Raw genomic sequence first — 27420 nt, forward strand, 5'->3', positions numbered from 1 at the left:
GAGGCATTTTCCCTGGCTGACATCCAGGTCTGGAATCACCTCCACTGCCTGACTTGTACGGCTTCCTCCAAGGTCCAGACAAGATCCCACCTTCTAGTCCCTTCCCTCTGCTGAGCCGATCACCTCCAATTAATCCTGTACAGAACTCATTTGGACATACTTGTCCGCATGGTATCTTTCTCATTAGACTGTGAACTCCCTGAGAACAGGCTCTCTTTGGCCTCTCTTGGCATCCTCAGAACTTAGCATATTAATAAATGTTTACTGACTTACTGACAACTACAGCTGAATGATACTGAGACTGCACTCTTCTTTGAAGGCTACCCAAAAGTAATTTCTTATCAAGAGCAATTGAAAAAAAATCCCCAACAATTATTTATTTGTAAACGGATCCAATATTCCTAAAAAAAAGTCTTGGAAAATCGATCACTGCTTTATTTACAGATAGAATAAATCCAGATAGGACTATGGTTTCATTCTCATTTGTGGAGAGAAAAATTGGTGGAAGGAACAGAAACTGTGCCAGGAGTCTAACAAAGCTACATTTAGATTTAAAATATAAAAGAAAGAAAAGGGTCTATATTCCGGTAACTAATTCCTTCATCTATACCTCAGGCTCTGCTTCCTCACTTTTATTATTTTGCCTCTATAGAATTCAAGGGGAAGCTAGGTGGCACAGAGGACAAAGTGCCCACATGGAGGCAGGAAGATTTCTCTTCCTGAGTTCAGACACTTACTAGCTGTGTGACCCTGGGCTAGTCACTTCACCTTGTTTGCTTCGGTTTTCTCATCTGTAAACTGAAATGGAAAAGGAAATGGCAAACCACTCCAGCATCTTTGCTAAGAAAACCCCAAATTAGGGTCATGAAGAGTCAGACACAACTGAAAAACAAATAGAACTCTATTTTTTTTTTAGGCTTTCCAGATCTGAATATAAGCAAACAATATAAACTATACAAACAATATAAAATATAAATATTCATTTTGGGGGGAGGAGAAGTCCAGGTAAAAAACTCCCTCTTAAAATGCAGATCAAAAAATCATGGTCACTTCAGTTTTTTAAAAAGAAAATTTCAGTGTTCCTTTTTATCTAATGGTATGATTACGGGGTAGGATGAAAGGAAGCAGTTATCAGTCTGGTCCCTTCATACCTGGATCTGGCTGGTTCTCAGACTTCTCATTTACAGAACGAGAGAGGCGGCCCAGATGGCTTCTACGGCCTCCTAGCTCTACTGCTATGATCGTATAATCACCACAGATGATTCAGTAACTTTCTCACCTCACAGACAGAATGTTTTCAAACCCTGGATACAGCAAGAACGAATTTTCTATCTGTGCAATCATAGCTAACATTTAATATAGCATTTACTGACGGCACCAGGTATTGGGCCACGTACTTTAAAACTATTATGGCATTTGATTCTCACAATAACCCTGGTGCTCTCATTATCACTGCCATTTGAGAGATGAGGAAATGGAGGCAAACTCAAGTACAGTGACTTGCCCAGGGCCACAAGAGTCTGAGGCCAGTTTGAACACAGGTCTTTCTGAGTCCAGGCCCAGCACTCTATCTACTACACCAGCAAGCTGCCGATGAACACTTAAGACGTAGGGAAATTTAAGAGTTGTTTTTCTTTTCTTCTGAGGAGGAATTAATGTGAATATATCATGTTCACAAATTATTCAATAGCAATTAAATTTCTATTGAAGGGGGTGGCTAGGTGGCGCCATAGTGCACAGAGAACCAGGCCTGGAGTCAAGAACTCTTTCTGAGTTCAAATTTGACCTCAGATACTCACTAGCTGTGTGACCCTGGGCAAGTCACTTAACCCAATTTCCCTCAATTTCCTCATCTGTAAAATGGGCTGGAGAAGGAAATGGCAAATCACGTGGAGATATAATTTCTGGGAGTAGCTCCCTAAGCCCTTCAATCTCTCATCTCCAAGGTGGCTCTACTGCCTCGATCCTTTTATTCAGCATGGCCAATCTCGTCTCAATGATGGTGAAATGAGACCCAGTCTCACAGTAATGGCTGTGTGAAAGGAGGCCACACCGGCTGGTGATGGGCCTCTGCCAGCAGCCAGCCCCAGGGCTCTAAGCAGTCCTCCCTTCCCCCCTTCCCAACACTCATTTACACACATAGCCACGTGTCTCTTGGTGCCCAGTGCATAGAAGAGACTTAATAAATGTCTACTGAAGGGGAGAATTTCAACCGATGGAGTGGCATGAATTTAATGAGAAATGAGTGTTGTTAAAAAAAAAAAAAGGCATCAATAAAACTTTTAAAAATCATTAAAATAACCACTTTGCAGGAGGATTTAAAGTTCTTACTATTCAAAGAAATCCTCTATGTATTCTCTTGTAAAGAATTAACTTTTTAATAATTCTAGATTTACTTAGCCAAAGGCCAACTTAAGACAGTAAACAAAAGCTTCCCTAACGGCCCCAACGTCCAGGTTTCAATCTTTCCAAGGGCTTTTCCTGGCAGGAACACGATTACCTGTATAATTTTAAAAATCATAGATCATCATTCACTTGAATCTTTCATTACACCATTCAAAGTATCCTTGAATTGCGATCACAATTCCCTTCCTGAATCTAAAGCAGAGATGAAAGTCTTTTGTGTACTCTGCTCACTCCTTAACCCCTCTCAAGTGAAAAGGTTCTTAGGAGTCAAGGATACTTTACACATTCTCTAAAAGTCTGAATATTTAACCAGTCTATTTTTTTTTAAAGTACAAAGAATTTCAATTTATTAGTTCCTGTTCTTGATTTTTCTGGTAAAATTAGCTTGATAAAGTAGGAATCTTACTTAAATTTTCCCTGGCAACTTAAACAGCTCTTTGTGAAAAAATCCTATTTTTATGCTTCCCAATGCAGCCCGCCTCCTACTGATATCAAAGAAATCACTGGCATGCTCTAGTACAGGAGAGGTCCTAAAGACTTCCCTATGAGAAGAACCATGAGAACTGTGTCGAGCCCCAAAACCCTCTGGTTTATTGAACCTAGCTAGCCGTCTTCTAAAAGGGCCGTCTCTGCTGTAGACATGCCTGGCCCTCCTGTTCGGTACTATACTATGAGCTTTTTTTCTGGACGTTCCTCACATCCTGCCACTCCCCCTTCCACAAACAATTTGGTATTTTCTTTCTGGAAATGGCCAATTTCACAACTAATGGAAACTTGCCTACAATGACAGAGAGAAACTAATCAGAACCTCCTGAGCAAAACCCAACTCCCTCTTGCCCTCCTGTAAGGAAACACTCGGCTCTCGTCTGTAATCTTGCAAAACCCTGATCCAATTGGGAAGCGTAGCAGGAACCTAGCATAAAACAGGCACTGAACCCAGAGGGAGGGTTTCACATGACCACTGAGTCTTCCTCCTGTTCTTACTGCGTGACCCGAAGATGATTTTACCCAGGGCCGGATGCCACCCTGCTGGTTAAGACACAGATGTATCCTAACCCTTCAGAGATCCGACTTGTCACTTCAGAGACTGCAATCTAGACATCTCCTAGTCACACACACACACACACACACACACACACACACTCTTCCTTGTTCTCACTGGGGGCCTCAAGTTAAGCACATTCCTTATTGCGATTTAAAGTATACTAAAGGCTTACTGCCTTTATCAGCATTAGCCACTTTGTTTGTTTGGAAAACTGAGTCCCTAAAACAGCAGCTTCAAAGGACTGAGACAAATTAGGAGAAATATTCTAAGAAAAAAGGAAAGGGTGCCATCAGGTGTTGGTGAGAAAATGGGGGAAAAAGAGGAGTAACTGCTTCTGGAGGTGTCAGATAAGAAAGACTGCAAAAGAGTAAGTGGTCTCAAGAAACTCAATCAGGTGTCAAAGTTCAAGAGCCATTCCAGCGCATCTTCCTCTTATACCCTTGGTAGTTATATTTTTTCCATAGGGTCAATATTTCCCACACTCCAACCTTTACTTTAATCAGAAAATTACAAAATATTTACTCATTGTAAAACAAAATATTTCTGTCACAAAATTTTTTTTAGTCTTTTTTTTTCTTTTTTTTTTTTGGAGGGGAAAAGGCTGGCAATTAAGTGACTTGCCCAAAGTCACACGGCTAGTAAGTGTTAAGTGTCTGAGCTCAGATTTAAACTCAGATCCTCCTGATTACAGGGCCAGTGCTGTATTCACTAAGCCACCTAGACACCCTGACAACAAAATGGGTTTTATCAAGTGTAGTTCCTTGTAGAGCCAGAGGGGGAATAAAATTCCATATACACACATTACTGAAGTCCTTCCATCTTATCACTTACCTTTATTATCAAGCAGCGAAACCAAATTACTTACAAATTGTTTTACCATTCATGAAGCATGTTACCCACCTCCTAATACAAAGGGTGAAGGAAACAGGACCCAGTAAGATATACATTTTTGGACATGATCCATATGGGAATATGTTTTGCTTGACTACATATATTTATTACAAGGGACTTTCTTCTCTTCATTTTTTTGGGGGGAAGAGGTGGGATTGAGAGAAAATAAATGCTTGCTAATTGAAAAAAATTAGTTTAAAAAATAATAAATATGTAGGTTAATAATAAAACTTACCTTGGAAGAGACTATTCTATTATCTGGGTATTTCTGTGGAATGTATGCTTCAGCACCTGGAGGGGGTTCCTTGTGTCCGACATAGATGGTCCGACTATCAACCCAATTCTCTTCTCCAGCACACTGTAAAAAAGAACAGAAATCAACTTTGGTTACTTAAAATATAAACATCAAAGGCCAGACAGATAAACAAGTCATGTTTCTCACTGGAATTTTTATCCTTACCAATGACAATTCTAACGTTTTCTGGTTGATTGGGACATTGGCAGAAATATATCAACCCATTCACTTACGTACCTACCCAAAAAAGAGGAAAATGCAGCTGGCTGAGATGGAACCCTTGGGACCCCTACTATAAGAACTACTTTTGATTAAAACCCAGTAATCATATTTTAGGTTCTTCAAATCACTGACTGACTTCCTTCAATAGGACATGAAAAAAAGACACAAATATACCAGAGTAAGCAGTGAAAACTCCTTTTCACAGCTGACAATTCAGTTTCTCCATTAACTAGTATGGCAGCATTATTTTGCCAGATACATCTCAAAGAATCAATTTCTTTTGAAATGGAATGCATTAGCAAAACTTTAAGACTTCCACAAAGAAAACAGAGAACTTTAACAGCTCTGTAAAATCAGATGATCTCCAAAGCTACTCCTAGTTCTGACATTCTATGAATCTCTGATAAAAGTCTTAAGAAAATAATGGTGAAAGCCACTGGCTAAAACTGGTATAGGAGTTATCATTAGATTTCCATTAACTATGCTATCTTCTAAAAATAAAGTAGAAATCACTCTGCTCCTCTCAAAGTTAACTGCAAGAAAAGCAAAAGCCCTGAACTCACAGATTCCCCATCCCAGCAGGATCTGAGTGTCCAATACAGAAGAAGGTAGAGAATGAATTTCAATGAAGAAAACACTTTGGTCAAAAAAAAAAAAAAAAAGCCATTGACCTATAAAGTGCGCCTAAAATTGTTGTTTTATTAATCCCAAAAAAAAAAAAAAATAAAAAATAACCTATTCTACACATACAAAGATATATATATCTTTTGTATATATGAATATAAAAATTTTTGCTATTGAGTTGTGTCTGATTTGGGGCTTTCTCAGCAAAGATACTGGAATGGTTTGTCATTTCCTTCTCCAAAGTTTATAAAATAAAAACATTGACTGTTAAAAGTTGGAAGGAGCCTTAGAGATCATCTAGTCATAACAAAGTCTACAAGACTATTATAAACAATGTTATGTATGTCTTGAGAAAGGAAAAGTCACCTGAACTGACTGGCCATTTGAAGGTATTAGAAGAGGAGACCTTTGAGCTGTTGGAGGGCAAGGGAACAATAACAAACAGGACCAAGGGTGCAGAGGTGAGAAATCTTTTGAGTGTATTCATGGACAAGTAGTCTAGTCTGACTAGTCTGTAGAAGCTAAGTTGGCTGCAAACCATGGAAGATATTGAACAGCTGACAAAGAAGTTCGGGTTTTATTGCATAAGCAACAGTTTCTCACTGAAGGGTTTGGAAAATAGATTTATGCATAAGGCATTTATATGGCACTGGAGGAAAGATGGAGAGAGGTCAGAATGGAAGTGGGAAGATACAGCCGTTTTAAAGATGCAGAAATTGAGACATAGGAGAGTAAGTGTCTTGCCCAAGGTCAAAAAGAAAGCTAAGGTGGGGTGGAGGCCCAGGTCCCCCGAGGACTTCCATATCTATTCTTTCTACTATACCCTGTTGTGTTCAAGGCATTTCTGCTCTTCTAAATTCTTGAAAAATGCATCTTCCTACCTTTCACAAGAATCACAAATACAGAGATACTCTGAAATCTCTTGATCTTCAACGATGCATGAAGCTGCCACTGAGCAGGACTGACCGTCATCTGAATCTAAAGTTTGATATCCTTCTTCGCCAAAAGTTTTGACTATGTCATCATGTCTAAACTCACTAGCTCTCCATTGCTTAAAAATCCTGCTGCTAAATTACATAATCCTATGTCTTTTCATGACACGTGGCCAAGAAGGATTTTGAGGATTACAAGCTGGGTCTGTCTGCTGCAGGTTACACGACCCTAGTATTCTCTGGCCAGTAATGCTCTGCTGACTTTGCCAAAATCATCCAGGTTCCATTACCTATTTTCTTGCATCTGTGCAGCCCATCTGCAGTGATCAGTACACCACAGGTGATGGTACACAAGAAATATCAAGTAAGAGCATTAACGATTAATTTGGTATTCTATCTTCCTGGGGATTATAAAGCTGGACCTTCTTTATAACAACATCTGGATTCCTTGCTTCATTATCAAGCACAGCAGTGTTAAACAGATGAAGTACAAATGGACTTGTAATACAGACATGCTTCACAGCAATGGAAAATCAATCAGACTACATGCTTTTAACACAGGGTGGGGGGTGGGGGCGCCGTACTGCTCCGTCAGAATTTCTGCTTCTAAAATGAGCAATCAAAGAGTCAGTTTTTACTGGTGCAACAGAACCAACTATACTTGAAAGGAGGTTAATGGGCCCACCATTATTTTGTCCATTCCTGCCTTGAAAACCCTGTTACTGCATGAAGCTGTTACTCCACAAGCTGGCTCTGGTGATCACTCCGACAAACCAGAGAGAATTTCTATGTGTTTGGATGTATTTTTTCAGCATGTCTTATGACTTGCTTATTAGTCAATTGCATACATGTCTGAACCTCCACTACTATACTATGAACTTCTTAAAAGTTGCATATCCTTCTCTTTGTCCCTACAATTCCTGGTAATCTTTAGATAGTAGAAATCGAATAAATATTTATCGACTAAATGAATTTAATTCAAGACAAACATTTATTAAATGCAAGGCTAAAAGTGGAGAATACATCTTGGACAGTGGGGGGAGATTATGGTTTTATCTTGTGTTAGGTGGGAAATACCTACCAAGGAACCCCCTTGCCCACATCGATGCAAACCTGTACCTTCTCTACAACTGGTTGCTGGGGATACTGAGAGGTTAAATAGTTAACCAAGGTCACACAGTCTTCTATCAGTATCAGAGGCAGAACTTAAGCCTGGCTCTTCCCAAGTCCGAGGCAGGTTCTCTACTCTACGCTGTTTTTACAAAGACAAAACTGAAACCATTCCTGACCTCCAAGAGGTGAATTCTCCTGGAATATTACATGAATTATCAATGACCATATGTGAAGAAATGATTCTTGCTATATTATTAGTGTTCGTATATATTTTTGATAGCTACTATCTAATGTTCTCCACCTCTCTGTGTGTGCGTATGTGTGTGTGTTTATGTATCCTATCATATCTCCAGCTCTTTGTCTTTGGGAATTCACTAGTCTAATTTCTTGCCTTTGTTGTAATAATATTTATTGAGAGGTTTTGACAATTTTCTTCAAGGTTACTGGGAACATACAAAACATATCTATACACATCAAAGGAAAAACACATCTTGACTTCCTTTTTTTCCCCCTTTTTTTTCTTTCTTGAAACAAGGTCAAACTGATGGCATAATAATCCTCTGCTCACAGTCCTGGGTCCATTTAAAAAATCTATATTATCATTTGGGTAAAAGTAATCCACATTGGGGGGTGGGGGGAATCTCAGTGTTTCTTGGAATTTATTTTTCTAACAAATTTTTTCTCCTAAGTTTTAAAGAAAGCAGTTAGTTAAATGGCCCCAATCCTGTGCCTACGACTCTGTTTCCTTGTAGCTGGTCTAGGATGGTGCTATCTTGACTAGGGATATGGTTTTTTTCCCCCCTGTAACTGCGTTAGTCTTATAGCAAGAACAATGTCTACCCATAAAAGAACATAGTAAAAATAAATTTTCAAAAGAATAAATTTTAAGGCCAGTCCATCTACTCAAAAGTCCAATAAAATTGTGTGCTATCAAAATCTCCAAATTAAATTCAGTAAAAAAATTTGAAACATTACTATATGGAACTAAGAAATAACTCAATAGAGCAGGTGCTATTTCAATTAACATCAATGCAAATCACTATTCTAATTTAGGATTAGGTAAAAAAAAAATTATATATCTTGAGATACACTGAGACTTCTAGTTATCAAAAAGGAAAGTGAATGCAATAATATAGAAACTATCTATACATGACATAAAAGCTGCACATACTGTTCAAGAAGCAACGGGCCTCCTATATCCCCTGAAGTATTAACAGAATCCAAAAGGCTGTGATATATATATATATATATATAGTATTTAATAAGATCATCATGTATTTAGTATTCTACAAAAGACTACAGTGGGAAAGGGGATGGCAGGAAGATGACATGTCAGAGCTCTGAAAAGCTCTTTTCTACATGCCATATGGATGCAAACGTGGACAAAAGACAATCCCATGGGGGGCACTTTGAACAACTGATTCCTTCTTTGTCCAGGTATTAGATGTTACACTTCATTTAAGAAACAACATCTGGATAATAGGAAAAGGGTGAATTAAGTCATGGTTTTGAACAATGAATTCTATTCCTTCTTCTCTGTTCTTAATAAACCCATTAAAAGCTACAACCAAAGAACTATAAAAAGCTCTGTATCATGTGTTTCTATTAACAGTTGAAAGCTCAACAGATTTAAACTGAGTTTGGGGGGAACATGAGTTAAGATATATTTCAACTCTAGTTCTTCAGCAATTACAGTGTAATCCTAAAAGTGATTTCTTTAGCAAGAGAGTAAGAATGACATTTTATTCAGTAATAACATCACTTAAAACTTTTCTACTTTTTCTACCTTTTGAGAAATCAGAAACTGTAAGATAATTTTCTGCTGTGCTCAGATAGAAGATCAAGGATCATGTGATTTTCTCTTTTGTTGCTGTCATTCAGTCTTTTCCAGTTGTGACCCCATTTGGGGTTTTCTTAGCAAAGATCCTGGAGCGGCTTGCCATTTCCTTCTCCAGCTCATTTTACAGATGAGGACCTGGGGCAAACAGGGTTAAGTGACTTGCCCAGGGTCACCCAAGTATCAAGTCTCTGAGGCCAGATCTGAACTCAATTCCAGGCCAAGCTCTCTATCCACTGTGCTGCAATAGCTAGCTGCTCTCAATTTTCTCTTTATATTCATTTAAAATCTGTGCTGCCTCAACCTACATACTCAACAAGTATGAAAAAAAGCAAATTAGAAATTAAACCTCTTTTTTAAAAAAAAACAGAAGTAGTACTTCAAATCATGGGAAGCCATCATTCCCAAAGAATTACAATCAAAAGGCAATAGAGGGGTATAAATAGGCTCTAGTGTCTTACTAATGATGACTTGTTCACAAGAAGTGGCCATGTGAATATATAATCATAAAAGGAGGTGGGTCGATCGTGCAGTGAAAACAGGGGAGAGGAGACGACCAGCCTGAAGGCTGTATTAGCACGAGCACTGAACGGTAAAAGATGAACAGGGAAGCCTCTCCGCAGAATGGGTGGATTAACTACTGGGAATTTATGGAAGAAGGACACAGTCAATTGTCACACCAGTTGAGAAAGTGTGGGGTGAGCTGTGATACGCAGTATATTATGGGGGTACAACTATCAGTGAGACCAAGGATCTACCAAGAAGCACTTATGTGCCAACAAAAGTTGGTAGAGGAATAGGCCAAATGTAGTCAGTCCCAGAGAATACATGGCATGATAACGTGATTATGTGAAATTTGTATGCTTTGCTCAAAGACGTCTACAGAAAGGCAGTATGTAAAGAACATTAGGAGTTAGGAGACTTGCATTCTGGCTACACCTGCCACACCTTTCCAACACATGCTGTGACTCTGGGCAAATCAACAATCTCTCCGGAACTCAACTTTTGCACCAGTAAAATTCAATGATCAGATATGACTTTGTATCTTTCCTAAGAATCTTTGTGCTTCAGTCTACTAATCCAATAGTGTGATTTCCAAACTTCCAACCCTTTTTTAGATACTCTAAATTTCAACTACTGGGGACATTATTTGGGGTCAAACTGTCTCCAAAAAAATTTAAGCTATTATTATTATTGTTTTTTCATCACAAAAGAATCCCTTGAATTCAAAAGGTCAATATTTCCTTCAGGAGGCTAATAGACACAGACGTTATATCTAGATTCTCAAACAATTTCCTATGAACTCTAATCATCAAACGGTATCCAAGGAAGTCTTGGACCAGCGTCTCCTAGAACTCTTTTAACTGATAGGGTCTCACCAAGCAACTTCACAAATAGGCAGGGCAGAGGGAAAAATGGTCAAAATTGTGCTTGGGTGCTCCCCCCTTAAAATACTGGGGCATGGCTGAGGTTAGATGAAAAACAATGATAGCAATAAGACCAGCCAAGTACTCTGACAGGATATTCTAAAGAGGAGAAACTGCAATCAGTGAAAGGTGTGCTAAGAAGCAGAAGCTAAAAAAAACCAAACCTCTGCACGTGTGCATTGTAAAAAGCACAAGAGTAAAAAACATGGGACTTGCGTGTATACAGATATACAGAAACACATGCACACACAGAAGCAGAGAAAGGATGTCCCTAGTTTTGTTCAATATTCTTTTCGTAACTAGATGTGAAAAAAAAAATCTCTGCGTTAAACATTTGTTATGAGTAAACCCAAATATTTTGCCAGCATATGTAAGAGATTTAAGCTCAATTTGAAAATACATAGGCAGATGGGTTACTTTTCCAGTAATGTTTGCAACTAATGAGCTAACTCTTCAGCATCAGCTGTAATCCCACCCTCACTTTATTCTGTAACCTGAGTTCTTTAATATATAAATGTGTTCAGTTCAGTATCCACTTAAATCTAACACTTGGCAGTGATCAGAGAGCTTAAATAATTAAGCATACACACAAACCAAATTACTCCATGGTCAATAACCCAAAGCAATGAACAGTATAATTATTAAAGTTAAGCCTAGAACTAGCTGTTTGATGACTTTAGATAATTAATGAGATGAAAATGCAGGCATTCATTCTAAGATGTTTTAAATCTGCTCACTAATTTGGATGCTTTAAGACCTGGTGAGTTAAAAATATCTTAGTCTTATTTAACAGCATGGAATTATTTAACTATCTAGAACACTGTTTTCCATGTTCTCTTTTTTAATATAATGAATAGGTTTTATAGCAAAGGGCAGCAAAACTCTCAAAAATAAAAGTGGTTATGTAATTTCTTAATTTTCAGAGTTAAGTTTTCCTTGTCTTGAATTACTAAATCGATTCCGTTCACTATGATCCCATAGTGATCCCATGAGATCTCACCCAAGGAGAGAACCCCACTCTTGGGGAGCAATAAGATATTCCCTTTTTCCTTTTCTATATTAATCGTTGGAACTTTGGAGATAATGAGTTCTTTGGTAACTTTGGGCAAAATGTAAACCGCCTATCTTTGATGAATTAAGACTTAAACAAAAATAGCCATTTCTCTCAGTGAACTGGTTTTTCAGCACTTAGAACCAAAAGCACAAGTTCTCTACAAATAACTCATGAGAAGCTGATCAAATTTCCTAAAAATTACAGCAGACCAAAAGAGTAATAATAACAGCATGCCTTTGGAAGGAGTGAGCTCTTCATTAATACAGAAGCTATATCAAACAAAATGTTAGATGACCATGTGTCAGGAAGGCCACAAAGGTCATGCATGGTTCAGTGTCAAACTAGATGAACTCTATGCTTCGAGACCCTCCTTCTACCATAACTTTCTATGATTTGATGACTTTCCATCCCATTTTGTTTTCCCAGGTCTTCTTCATAATGTGTAGACAATGCAGAAAAAGAAAAGAACCATCTTTAATACCATCACCTCCCCCATAAATAAAATCTTATATGCATATAAATGAGGAAACAAAGGGGCCAGAAGCAGAAAAACAGTGGCAAATCACTATATCTCTAGGTGAAACTGCCTGAAAACCAATATTGGAAGACATGTCCTCCATTCCTTAATTATTGCAAGTTCATGGATTTATTGAGGGAAAAACCAATCTATTTTAGATGCACAGGCCTGGTCATACTGCTGCTTGTAAAGCACACAAATCTTGGTGCCCAAGATAGTTTGTCTGCCTTCCAGGCAGGAGGAACTGGGTGACACATGATATTTGTTAAAGAAAGACTATAAGGTGGTATCATACTCCAGAGGTCAGTGCCAAGAACTCCATAAGGCAAGTTTCCTTCAAATATTACTAAGCCCCTCTCCATTCAAGTACCAAGGTACATTCTATTTCAAAAGATACTCAATTGTGAGGCTTTCAAGTGTGTAAAAGCATTTAGTTAAAAATTAATCCCTACTATTTCCTAGCATCTGAGAATAAGACTTCAACATACCCCCAAACCATGAATATATGATGGATTTCTTTAAATAGAACTTGAGATTCCCTATATAATAATAAAAAAGCATACTCAAACGAGATACATCACTAGAAGCCTGCCTTTGAAATGCTATGAGTTAGCATTTTGTAAAATGGAACTCAATAGAGCATAATACCAGCTAATGCTGGTCTTTTTCTTTAGTTGCAATAATGGAGTAGGCGGGCCATGTGATTTTGTCCCTAATTACTAATTAATATGGTACAGAAAACAGGAAAGCAGTGGTACTCATTAGACAACAAAACCTACTCCATTACTTTAATGAATTAACTACTTGGGATAATCCAAAGGAGACAGAATGAATATATTTTTGTTGCCCCTATTCAATACTAATTAGGTAGTGAAAACAGCATCATGGTAATAGAAAGAACAGCACACCTGCAAATCATTGGCCCTGAGTTCAAATTCTGACTTTGCTACTTACAGCCTATATGACACTGAGCAACTACCTCAAGTTTCATCATCAGTAAAACTCAGGGGTTGCACCAGACGAGGTCCTTCCCAGGTCTACATCTGTGTGACCAGGACAAGAAACAGATAAGAATAACATAAGGGGAGTAGGCTTTCATTTTTTTAAAACTGAATTTAATTCCACATGCATTTGTTAAATAATTCTTACAATGCAAGATGTCACATGATTTCAAGGAGTAAAACTGGAAGCAATTGTAAAGTGGAATGTTGGGAAGGCAAGTATTTACCTGCTTCCTCAAGCAGCCTAATTGAACATCAAGTTCTTTTTCCATGGAGCACACGGATATTTTCTCCTTTAAACCACTATTTCCCCACCCCACTCTCTTTTGCTAACATACTTGTTCTTCTTTTTTCCTTTATTTATTCTTAGTTTTCAACAACATTCACTTCCACAAGTTTTAAATTTTTTCCTCCTCCCTAAGTTGGCATACAATCTGATATAATCTCTACATAGACACTCCTTTTAAACATATTTTCACATTAGTCATAATATACTTATTCTTAATAGAAATGGTAAAGATCATGTGTGATTTTATATATCTTCTGTCAATGGGAACACACACACACACAGAATACTTTATCTTTCAGAAAAAGATACTGCAAACATAGCTTTAGCCTAACTGTCAGGATTCGATTTTCATTTCCGTGGTGGTCCACTGAAAACTCTGTCAATCTATATTATAAAGATGTTTGCTGTCATGTTGTCACACATTGTATAGTTTAAGCTTTTAATATTATTGTCCCTTCCCAATATAATACTGTAGTTTTGGTATGATGCCCACAAATAAATGGTGGCCACATCTTAATCACCTGATTTAGGGGTGGCTAGGTGGCACAGTGAATAGAGCACAGGCCCTGGAGTCAGGAGGACCTGAGTTCAAATCCAGCCTCAGACATTTAACACTTACTAGCCATGTGACCTTGGGCAAGTCACTTAACCCCAATTGCCCTGCCCTCCTCCCCTCCAAAAAGAAAAAAAAAATCACCTGATCTAAATGACAAAGTTTTGCCTAAGACTCAGACAGGGCTTTTTGCACAAGTCTCACAGATGTGACTAATAATTTTCCAAACCACTAATTTTCCTCTAGTTATTTATCAAAAACTTTAACTGTAAAGTTAAGCACATAAGCTTAACTTTACAGTTAATATAAACATTTTCTTTTCAAATATGATACTCTGGAGCAGTTTTTAACCAAAGAAAAAAAATGCTATGGTCCTCATTAACTTTGCCCCCCAACCCATCCCCTTTTAATCTCACACTCTATTACTGTTTCTTTTTTTTTTTTTTTTTGCCTTTTGGAGAACATTTGGGGTTAAGTAACTTGCCCAAGGTCACACGGCTAGTTTCTTTGTGTGGGGGTTAAGTGTCTGAGGCTGGAACTGAACTCGGGTCCTCCTGACTCAGGGACCGGCGCTTTACTCACTGCGCCACCTAGCTGCCCCTCTATCACAGTTTCTGATGAAAAGTTTTAGCAGTGTGCTGAAATTGGATGAGTTACCCTCATCCAACAGCATGTCTCTGCCCCTTACCAAAGGGATTTGTGACCTTTTCCGACTCTTAAAGTCTCCTCCTTTTCCAGAACACAGTTCTATGACTACAGAAAATTAACAAAAAAAATAAGTTTCATATGGCCAAACAACAACTTGTTGCTTGGGTGGTTTTTCAGTTTCATGAGTTTACAATAACACCACTCACCATTAGCACTGCTATTGCAAACTCTTATCAGTATTGTTGTTCAGACACATCCAGCTCTTCACGACCCCATTTGGGGTTTTCTTGGCAAAGATAATATAATGGTTTTCTATTTCCTGCTCCGGGGTACAGATGAAAAAACAGGCAGAACTCAGATCTGAACTCAGGAAAAGTCTTCCAGACTCTAAGCCCAGTCAGTGCTCAATCCACTATACTACCTAATTGCCCTATTATTATCCTTACTTAATCATAAAAACAATAATGATGTGCAGATTGGACTACATTGAGTAATTTTCTTCTCTCTTAGTCTTCTATAGCAGGGCTATAGAAGTCAATTACGTAATGAACATTTTGCTGAAGAAATTGGGAATAAACCAGATTTCTATCTTTATCTTTCAAATCATTTAAATTGCTCTGGGCAGGGGTCATTACTTAAATGTATTACTCTGTTAATCCTTTTATTTTTATATTTTTGGTAAAGAATCTCTTAATTTATTAATTGTACAAATCCATATTTTCATTTGTTAATATTACTTAAAACTCACACTGAAAATGTGCCACGTTTCTAGACCGATTGCCTTTAGATTATATTGTGGTTATTCAGTCTGTTTTCAGTTGTATCCAACTCTTCATGACCCCATTGGGGGTTTTCTTGGCCAAGATACTAGAGTGGTTTGCCATTTCCTCTTCTAAAAAGGCTAACAGGGTTAAGTGACTTGCCCAGGGTCACACAGTTATTAAATGTCTGAGGCCAGATTTGAACTCAGGAAACTGAATCTTCCCAACTAAAATAAAAGGCCAGGCACTCTATCCACTGTGTCACCTGTTACTATTCAGGCTATATAATCAAGTAGCTCCCTCCTGATTAACTTGTAGAAATTTCAAAACTACCACTGATCCAGCAAGTAATCATAATGATGGGAAAAGTACTCAAGGGCCTGAGACAGAATCCTGCCTCTGATCTTTCTCAAGGGCTCAGGGTCCGGCACTGAAGCAAATACACTAAAGCACCTTTTATCTCAAAGGGTAAAAATCAGATCAACTCTGACATCATCTGGCTTCCAATCAGTCAGTTTTAGAACCTCCCAAAAGTACTTTATCACAAGTTGCTAGAGAGTGATCATTTTTCCCAATCAGGGAATAGATTTCTTTCACCATCCTTAGGGGGAAACAAGGTATACTAACATGGTATTCTTCATCACTACCACCCTAAGGTTCTATTTTTTATATCTGGCTCTCTCTCTTTTTTTGGAGTGAAAATGCTTTCTTCCTTCTATACTAAGCACTTTCGCACTGATGGCCACGTTGTCTGATTTCTCCCAAGCTAGGGCCTTCTCACCCTAAACTACTGTGCACTGATTTTGTATACAAATGGGCAGAGAGAGTGCCTGGCTTAGAGTCAGAAAGACATCTTCTCCAGTTCAAATCTGGCTTCAGACACTTACTAGCTGTGTGACCCTGGGCAAGTCACTTACCCCCATTTGCCTCATTTCCTAATCTGTAAAAGGAAGTCAGAGAAGGAAATGGCAAACCACTGTACTATCTTTGCCAAGGAAACCCCAAGTGGAGTCACGAAGAATCAGACATGACTGAAATAACTTCACAATAACATCCGCGTCCATGTCGTCTCCTGCAACAGAACATTAGCTCCTTAAAATCAGCGACTGCTTCATTTCTGTATTCTCAGGTGCTTAGTATGGGACCATCCAAATAACAAGCCCTCGCTGATTATAAATGGTGGAGAAATATCAATGCAGAGAGCTTATGGCCAAGGGAAAAAAAATGACGATAAACAGCCTAAAGCAAAGACTATAGTTAGATATCGGAACCCAGTCATTCCTGAAATAATATAAACAGCTCACTTCATAAAGAGCCACCTGCCTAAAGTCAACTCTTGATTATTTACAAATGGATAATCTATTGCTGAGAAAAGGGTGGGTTCCACAGGTGCTCAAGTTAAGAGCAGCCAGACCAAAGTCATTCTGGACCGTCAATCCTTTACACTTCAGGATATCTCTCTTCTTTCTGGAGTGTCAGAGCAGCCGACGGAACTCCTGGCAAACTTCAACAGCTTATTGGTACCGAGGGAGAGCATAACCTTCCATCTACTTTGTTTTGAGATGCGCTTGTGTGTGCACGTGCATATGTCTATATATGCCTCCCCTCGTGTACATGGTAGAGTGTCATCAATAAGATAAGGTCACTTAATGTAATTAAAATAATTTTTTTTCTTTCCTCTCAACAACCTCATGAGTCGGTAGTACAAATATTACTTATCCCCATTCTACAGATGGAGAAGTTGAGGCCCAGAGCAGTTAAGCAGTCTGGGGGTGAAAGAAACATAGGCCTGCTGAGTTAAGTCCAGCGTTCCTTCTACTACGCCAGTCTGTACCTCATCTAGTGAGACAGCAAACATGCTGGTAGAGACGAAGCTTTACGAGGTGCCTAAAATCAAGTTTAGTTCATGTCAGTCACTTAATAGGAGGCTTAAATTTCAATTATATTCAACGAAACATTATTATCTGACTTGCATTTAGACAAGGGATTCTGCCTGAAATTGTTAGGCCCATTTTAAGAGAAATGTTTCCTATAAATAGCCATTTTTTCACCCTGCAGGCACTCAGCATTTAAGCAATGTCTTATTTGGTGTCAGTTTACCTTTTCTGAAAGGTTCTTGTCTGTGCATAAGAAAATGGTACAATTCAAAGATCTTTGTAAAAATATCACAGGCATTTCCCCTGCTTATCTCTAAGCAGTTCCAGCAGCTTCAGCTGTGATGACTATGCTGCCTTTGTTCTTTGGAGTCAGATTCACTATATTTAGTTAATTCACATATGCAGGACACCTCTATTTGAGCCAGGACAAAGCACTTTTGCACCCTAGGCAACATGTGAAACATGCCCCCAGGGATTACTGTCTTTATGGTTTTGCACATGTGACCTGAAATCACAAAATAAATATCTGTACACAACGGAATTTGGAATTTTCTGTGTGGCTATAGATACACATATAAATATACATATAATATCCATTTATGTACATATTCCCACATATATAACAGAAAACTCCAAATATATATATATATATATATATATATACACACACACACACACATCAACAACCACCTGAAAGGCGTTCAGTCATGCCTGACCCTTCACGACCCCATGTGAGGGTTTCTTGGCAAAATTACTTAAGCGGCTTGCCATTTCCTTCTGCAGCTCATTTTACAGATTCAGAAATTGAGGCAAACAGGGTTAAATGACTTGCCCAGGGTCACACAGCTACAGCTAGTAGGTACCTGAGGACAGATTTGAACTCAGGAAGATGAATGCACTGTGCCACCTCGTTTTCCTCTGAAAGGTTATACCAAATGACTAATAATAAGAAAAGTGCAAATAAAAACAATTCTGGTAAAGATGGCAAAAGTGAGAAAATGGCCAATGCTGGAGGGCCTGCAGGAAAGCAGGAACACTAATAAACTGCTGAAGTTGTGAAATGGTTCAACTATTCTGGAGAACAACTGGGAATTATTTTAAGAAAAATGTCTAAACTGGTTTGTCCCATTTGGCAGAGATACTACCAGGTGATACACACCTTAATCAGGTTTAAGACAAAAAGAAGAAGTTCCCATATCTACCAAAACATTCAAAGCAGCTCTTTTGTTGTTGTTATTGTTGTAGCTGATTTAAAAGAAGAGGAAGAAAGCTGGCTTAACGACGGACTAGGGAATGATAGCGGTAAATTGGGGTATATGAATGTAACAGGGTATGAGGAAGGCAGAGAAAGCTGAGAAGATGTGTATAACGGATGGAGAGTAACGCAATCACCACCAGGAAAAAATACAGACAATCCTATGATAACATAAACAAACACAACTCTAGAGTGAAGCCAAACTCTCTAACTACCATGAGCGACTGTCTCGGAGAAGAGGTGAGAAAACGGTTCCCCTTCCTTTCCCAGGAGGGGAGGCAGGTTCAGCACGGACCGCTTCCTAAGGGACAGTGTCAGACATGCACACCATGGTGGTTACGCCTGCTTAACTACTTCTTTTCTAACAAGGGCATGCTCACTGGGTGAGAGGTGAGGGAAGGAGGGTGAAGATAGAAATGACTATGATATAAAAACAAAATGCAGCCATAAAACCAGCATCCCTTGCTACACCTCCCCATCTTTCAGGCGGCACCCTACCTACCTGTCCATCCCAACTCTTCCGGGTCCTAGCTCTTGCCTTGGCATTCATTCACTATCCCATTCACCATGGCTGCTTTTCAAAACCTTTCATCTCCTCACACTTCTCTTGGCTCCTGACTGCCTCCACTCTCCTAAGCTGGGAACCTGGCCTCATATTTTACTGAAAGAATGGAGGCCTTTTGTAGAGAACTCCCTTTTTCCCCTTCCTTATCTTACCTCACTCAGATGCCTTCTTGTCTTTCATCTGTCTCCCATAAAGAAGTGGTCCTTCTTCTAGCCAAGGAAACCTCCTGGCACAAGGCATCCCATTTCACCCCATCTCCTCTAGCAAACTGCCCCTTCTGTCATTCCTATTTCCTCACTTATCTTTGATTTTTCTCTTTCAACCTATAAACATTCCCATGCCCTCCCCCACTGTCAAAAACCCCTCACTTGATCCATCTGTCACCATTAACTATTATCCTAAACAGCATCTCTCCTGACTAACCTCCTTCAGAAAATCATCTACACTCAGTGCCTCCATTTCTTCTCCTCTCACTCTCTTCTAAATCCTCTGGAGCCTGGCTTCTACAAGACTTCATCATTCAACTTAAACTGCTCTCTCCAAAGCACAGATTCCAATGCCAACGATACCTTCAATGTCAAATCTAATGGCCTTTTCTTCATCTTCATTCTTCCTGATCCTTGTGCGACCTCTACAGATGTCAATCACCTTCTTCTCTTTGGTCCTCTCCCGGCTCAAAGTTTTCATGACACTACTCTCTTTTGGCTCTATTTTGTTCCACATTGTGCCTGCTAATCATAGGTAGCCCCAAGGCTCTGTCCTGTGCTCTCTCTTATTTTCTTCCTACACTATTTCCCTTGGTGAGCCCATCAACTCCAATGGATGCAATCATCATCTCTATCCCGATGATTCTTACACCTATTTATCCAGCCCTAGACTCCATCTCCAGCTGCCTATCGGACATCTTGAATATAATGTCCCATAGCTATTTTAAAATTAACAAGTGCAAAACCGAACCCATCATCTTTCCTCCCAAACTCTCCCTTCTTCCTAACTTCCCTATTACTATTGAGAATGCCGCCTTCCTCCTAGCTCCGCAGGAACACACACACCGAGGCCTATTCCTCGGCTCCTTCCTCTAACCTCCCACAACTAGCTCGCCTCTGAGTCCTGTACCTTCTCATTGTTTTTCATATGGAGCCTCCCTGACACGACCACAGCCCTGGTACGAGCCCTTATAGCCTCCAGCCTCTGATTACAATGCCCTCTTGGTTGGTCTCCCAGTCACAAGTGTCTCTCTCTACTGCCATCAAAGTGCTCACACTAAAGTGTGAGTCTGACCATGCCACTCCAATATTCAATAAATCTGAGTGGTTCCACATCACTCCCAGAATCAAATACAGGATCTACTATTTGTTTTTTAACTTGATCCCTTCCTACCTTTCCAGTATTCTTAAACCTTCCTCTCCTCCACATACTCTATGACCTAGGGACTCTAGGCTCCTAGCTGATACTCAGAGAAAACAATCCATCTAGCAGCTCTGTACATTTTCATTGCTTGCCCTCTGGAGAACAGACTAGACTTCTCTCCCTCCTCATTTCTGTCTCTTGGCTTTACGTGTCTTCTTGAAAGTGTCAGTTACAGTCCTACCTTCTGCACACAGCCTTTTCCAGCCCTCCTCCTCTCTGAGATGCTGTCCAAGGTGCATCCTGAGGATAGCTTCTTTCTGCACGTTGTCTCCCCGTTCAAGCGTCAGTTCCTTGAAAGGAAGGACTGTTTTCGCCTTTCTTTGTATTCATAAAAAGAAAGGGATCTTGGGGTAAAGATAAGTCAGGGATCTCAGGATATGGGGTTGTCCAAAGCACAACCTCTTCAAATGAGCACAAGCCAGCCAGCCAAAATAAGAAGCGGCCTGCCAATATCCAGAACGTCCAAATCAGGTTTCCGACAAAATAAACTTGATTTTCACGCACTAAAACCAAGTATTTTCCATATTCATTGCTACCCATTCACCACCCACTTCTCTTGGCCCTGAGAACCATTTAGATATGAAACGAGGCAGATTTATTCTATTTCTCAAACAAAAATGATAGAATACACATACACTTCTAAAAAGCTAAAAATTATATAACTTCTAGGAGAACTGCAGCTATTTTTCAGAACATCGAGAAAATATCTAATGAGACAACTGCAAGTCCCTGAGCCAGTAATTTCAGAAGAGTGCTTAGGGAAAATACAGGAAAGCTGGGGAACAGCCTACGCTTGGAGGGAAGGCAGGAGAAAAGCAACTAGGTTGAGTCTCATGGTTCAGCTGGTCAGCTACAGGATCAAAAATACATCAGTGAAGATGCTGAACCCCTGAAATGCAGAAGATTTCAATTCAAGGGGAAAGAGCTAAAAGAAAGTACAGACATGAGTCTCTGTTGCTGTTTCCAACTCCCCACAGAGAAACCGGGCTATAATCCCTGTGGGAGTCAGCAGCAAAATGCTGGTTCAAAAGTGTCTTCATATTTGTGCCTCTGCTAGAAACTGCAGAAACCAGAGATGAGAGCATAAAGATCTTATTAGTGATATGAATGTCTAGATGGAGGCTGCCTATTCTGTCTGACTCCACAGAAACCACTTAATGTGCCTCTCATGGCAGTGCTTCCTGTGAACAGAAATGGGCATTATCCTGCTCGATTTGAACAACAGTGAGCCCAAAATATGTAAGACCATAAGATAAGGGAGCAAAGGTGGTCAATTTCTTTTCAAAAAAGTCACAGTAAATAACCTTTTACTTTATTTATGCAATAACAGAATATGTCTTGTGTTGGCGCATATTCTTAGTTCTCTGAAGAATATTAGAAAACACATCATTTCAGTAATTCATTATGGTTATAAATACCTAATTGTTTCCTGACCTACTTCTCTCAGTAATTACTTGTAAATCACGGAATCCAACGATTCATCTTTAAATTATTGATTTTTGCTGCTTTACCCTGTGTAGCATCTGTATACATATATAGGATCAGTAGGTAATATTGTATTAAATTCATTTAACGTTTCCAAAATGATTCAATTTTACCCAATAATCCTTTCTTAACCTGCATTACATTTTTTTTCTTTTTGAAGGGGGGAAAGCAAGACAACTTCAGTTAAGTGACTTGCCCAAGGTCACACAGCTAGTAAGTGTTAACTGTCTGAGGAGGCATTTGAACTCAAGTCCTCCCAACTCCAGGGTCGGTGCTCTATTCACTGCAGCACCTAGCCACCGCAATCTGCATTACTTTTAATTCTATAAAATGAAAGGCCACCAGCTCTGGAATCAGGAAGACCTGAATTCAAATCCAGCTTCAGACACTTGACACTTACTAACTGTGTGACCTTGGGCAAGTCACTTAACCCTGATTGTCCTGCTTTCCCCCTTCCAAAACCCGCCTCCTTTTTTTTTTAAATGAAAAGGTAATTTATACAAATGTTGTTTATAGACTTTTAACATAAAGGCAAACCCCTGCCAATGATCTCTATAGTCCTTCTTCACAGCTCAGACTCATACCAACTCATCTCAGATCTAATCTCTCAGTTTCATCTACAGAAGAAGAGTTGGACAAATCACACCTAACTTCTTTGCACATTAGTTTCATCATCTGTAACATGATGAAATCAGACTCAAAAGTGGGTCTTTGCGGTTTCTCTTAGTGCTACGATCCTAGAATCCCTAGGTTCACACATCATCACTTTTTCAGTGGGAGTTGCAGGAAACAAGAGAAGTATTGAGGATGGGGAGAGATGGCAAAAGGCTCTTGGATTGGATGGCAATCAACCTCTATCCCACAGCGATCCAACAGTGCTCCATCCTGATGGGACTCTTTCTACTCTAACACCATAACTACAATCTACCTTTTTCCTAAAGATCCCACTTCCCTTAAAAACTTCTCTAAAAAAAAAAGGGAGGAAGGAAGGAAGGAAGGAGGGGGGGAGGGAGGGAAGGGGAAGGAGGGAGGATTTATCAAGCACTGACTCTGTGCCAAGCAGAGTGCTAAGCTCTGGCTATGGATATAAAAGTGAGGCCGTTTTTGCCCTAAAGGAGCTTACATTCTTGGAGGGGGTAAAGTAGGGCAAGTGGGGTTAAGTGACTTGCCCAAGGTCACACGGCTAGTTTTTATGTTAAGTATCTGAAGCCGCATTTGAACTCAGGTCCTCCTGACTCTAGGGCTGGTGCTCTATTCACTGTGCCACCTAGCTATCCCTAAGAGCTTACATCTAATGGAGCAAAGAAACACATGATGGGGTAGTGGTGACCAGAGGAGGGGGTTAAGGTAAGGGAAGTCACAAAGATGTGAACAAGAGAACATAAAACACCAAACAAGAAGACAGATGACTGAGCCCGCCTTCCACGGGCCATGGCAGTAGTGATGATTTGATTATAGTTCTCAGCAACACAACACTGGAAACAAGAGATCTGGCCTCAGACCCAGAAAAACCTGGGTCCAACTCACAACTTGGACACATGAGGACCACGGCACCCCGAAGTCAAGGTCCTTGACCTTTCAGGGCTGGCAGAAGGTACTGACCTTCAGTGGTAAATATAGGAACAAGTGATGAAATTTTTGCAAATCATTTGGCAATACTAAGTTCTGAATACTTAACTGATCCTATCTGAAGGTTGGCTTTAAAACAACCTATTGACAAAGGGAAAGGATGCAAAGGCTGGTTTGGTTATCTAGTTGAAAGGTAAGTCATCCATTTAGAAGGGAAATTGAAAACGACAGATATTCGACCCCCTGGACTGAGGCCACTTCCCATTTCCCATGACAGGAAAAACCTGCTCAAAGTCAGAGTCATAGTACTGACCCAAATAGGTGGCAGGGAAGAATGCCCAGTGTACTAGATGAATGAATCATGGTACCAATAACCCACATGTAAGTAACCAAGAACTGACTGTTTAAGGTACACAGTGGTATTTTAAAATATCTGTAGTGGGGGTGGGGGGCGTGGGGAATGATAGAAGAGAGGGCAGATTGGGAGAACGGGTAGACAGAAGCAAACATTTTTGAAAAGGTTCAGGGTCAAAGGAGAAAATAAAATAAACGGGGGGGGGGATAGAATGGAGGGAAATATAGCTAGTCTTTCATAACATGATTACTATGGAAATGTTTTCATGACTACACATATATAACCTCTATTGAATTGCTTGTCTTCCCTGTGGGGGTAGGTGAGGAGGGAAGAAGCAAAAGAATCTGGAATTCAAAATTTCAAAAACAAATGTTAAAAAAATTGTTGTTACATAGAACAGGGAAATAAGATACACACGCAATGGGGTATAGAAATCCATCTTGCCCTACTAGAAAGTAAGAGGGAAGGGGGGGATGGGAGGAATATAAGAGAGGGCAGACTGGGGGAAGGAGTAATCAGTATGCTTGCCATTTGGGGGCAGGAGGTAGGCGAGAGATGGGGAGAAAGTTTGGAACTCAGAGTCTTGTGGAAATAAATGTTGAAAACTAAAAATAAACAAATAAAAGATGGGGAAAAAATGTCTGTAGATGAAGTAAAAAATCATCAATTTTTGCAAATGAATCCTGAATCCATTTCATCCTCAAGTTCCAATCAAACAACAATCACCAAACTTCGGATCTCAAAATCTTCACAGCTTGCACTACTGGAGCTGTTACTCTCAGCTGAACATATCACTCTAAAAGGGACATTTGTCTTTCTGAGCTGCGGAAAGACAACAAAGTTGCTAATCGCACATTATTCAGCACAGGGAAAAACCAAGGAGAAAACATGGGCATGGTGTGTTCTGGGGATGCTGACGTAACCAGAGAAGGGTCAGGCTAGGACCGGATAAAGGCACTCCTGGGTCGCTCCGTGGCTCTGCATGGTCAGTGCCGTCCTGCAGCCTTGCACGCCTTCATCTCACAGAAGTGTGTGGGCATGCTGATTTTTTTCTTTTGCAAAAGCCTTCTTGGTTTATAAATATAAAAGGTATTATTATTTTGGGCAGCAGGCTGTTATCAAATATGGCTCCTGATCCTTAGGCTCAAAGGTCTATTTGTTCAGTTTATCTGAGTTCAGATCTGACCTGGTGCTTCAATTACTTAAGTGTGTCTCCTTAGATTTCAACACAGTTCTCAGAAGCACCTGGAAGGGCTACTAATATCATAACATCTTCAAACATATAGAATGCCTCTATTTGAGAAACAACAAGTATACAGTTCAATGGAGGGCGGCTAGGTGGCACAGTGAATCAGGCACTGGCAGGGGAGTCAGGAGGACCTGAGTTCAAATCCAGCCTCAGACACTTAACACAAAAACTAGCCATGTGACCTTGGGCAAGTCACTTAACTCCAATTGCCCTGTCTTGCCCCCTCCAAAAAGCAAAAAAACAAAAACAAAAAGCCCCAAAACAAAAATAAAACAACAGCAATACAGTTCAGTGGAAAGAATATGGCCCCAGCAGTCACAAGACGTGAGTACTGAAAGTCACCTAAAATCTTTGAGGCTCAATTTCTTTAGGTACAACGCAGAAGGGCTGAAGGGTAGACTACCTCACAGGTCCCTTGTAAATCTAGCATTCTATGACACTGATCAAGAAAATGCATCATGTTCTGTTGCCGCAGCACAGGATTTGGGGATAGAGAAGAGGAAGGAGACTACAGATCTTTATTTCAGGCTTTTGCCTGAACCCGCCAGTAATAAATTATTAAGATAGTATCTTCTGTTGTAAAGCTTAACCCCTGAAGACTCTCTGTAAACTTTTCTTCTGTAAAGCAGCATTTATCAGAAGAAGGCATTAGGGTACACCAAGTGTTTCAACTGGGTTGTCCTTCCCTTTGCTATTCTCCTCAGAGGCATCCAGGAACCTCAAGTGATCTCAATGGATGGTGCATTTTTCCTCTCCCAAATTTTTTCAGCACTTTGTTTAGACTTCTCCTTAGCCCTCATCACATGCTATATTAGAACAAATGTATTTTTTCTTTTTTGTTCTTTTATTATACTTCAATCAATTACCAAAATACTACCTTCCCATCCTTCCTTTACAATATTTTAAAAGCCATTTACCATATTACATCTTCATAAAATATTACGCGAAAAGATGGCGATCCTATCAAATGGTCTCAATTTCTTCAGGGAAGCCCTGAGTCAAGGTCTTTAGCTGAGGGGGTGGGAAGAGAGGCTTGGGGAGGGATGGGAAGGTCTGGTATAGCCACTGTGGTGAGTGGAGAGTCAATCAATCAGAAGGGTATAAAAGGATTGCCATGCTGCAATGAGGCCCAGTTGAGATGATGTAAAATAAATTTGTAAATGGGCTCTGTCAGCAAAGTTTCATGACTTTCTCAAGTCCCAGGCAGCAGCTCATGATTGGGGGTTGGCAAAGCATGATCGGTCACTAGATAAAAGGGGTTAGGGAGCTGAGTGTGAAGGGTCACACAGAGCTGACCTGGTTGCACCATGAGGCTAAGGTAGAGGGAGAGTGTAGCCAGTGCAAGGCTGATAGCTTGGGAAACAAGCTGAGGGATGAAGACAGGTCACAGGGGGGACAAATGACAGGGCTAGGAGGTGAAAAGCAGAGGCAAACACGGAATGAAAAAAGACTGTGATCAGACAAAAGAACTTGGAGTTCCCAAACATGGAAATGGAATGCTCCTCTGGGAGGATGACAAGATCTCTGGGTGTAACTGAGGTGGTGTGGAGAAGGGGGTCATGGGAAATGAGCAAAGCGGGGAACGAGAACTTAGGATGTTTGAGGAAGTATCCGTGTTCAGGCCCAAGTCCCTTATTAGAAGGGCAGAAGGAGATGTTTTTCTTCCTCATCCCACATCACTCTAATTCTGTCCCCATTAGCTACTCTTCACTCCATTTCACCCATTGAAGTGGCCCTTCTTCCCAAAGCACATGCCCCCTTAAACTCATCCCACGCTGATTTTTGCAGCTGTCCTCCTATGGCACTGATTTACTCTGCTAACGTGGGAACGCAGCACAACCACACTTGTCTTCTCTCCTTTTTCTCCTCTGGGGGTTAAGAACACAAAAAGTAACGGTCAGTTTGTAACAATGCTCTTTCCCTGATGACAGGTGCCTCGCTTATTAATGGGAGAATGATGAATTCTTGATTGTTTTAGGGAAAGCAATACCTATTAATTACACGAAGATCAAAAATGTTTCCAAGGCCTCGTTCAAGTCA

At 39.9% G+C, this 27420-nt stretch overlaps 1 protein-coding gene across 1 annotated transcript in view; it reads right to left on the reverse strand.

Annotated features, from left to right (window-relative positions):
- ATP11A (ATPase phospholipid transporting 11A) overlaps positions 1 to 27420 on the reverse strand; it is a 222955-nt gene that overhangs the window by 92374 nt on the left and 103161 nt on the right. The window contains 1 exon segment of the mRNA XM_069094096.1: positions 4578 to 4700. Coding sequence (XP_068950197.1) covers positions 4578 to 4700 — 123 coding nt within the window.

The sequence above is a fragment of the Petaurus breviceps genome, unplaced genomic scaffold (genome assembly GCF_028583685.1).
Source record: "Petaurus breviceps papuanus isolate PSGF00001 unplaced genomic scaffold, PetGlider_PUasm1.0 214, whole genome shotgun sequence".
Taxonomy (NCBI): Eukaryota; Metazoa; Chordata; class Mammalia; order Diprotodontia; family Petauridae; genus Petaurus; species Petaurus breviceps.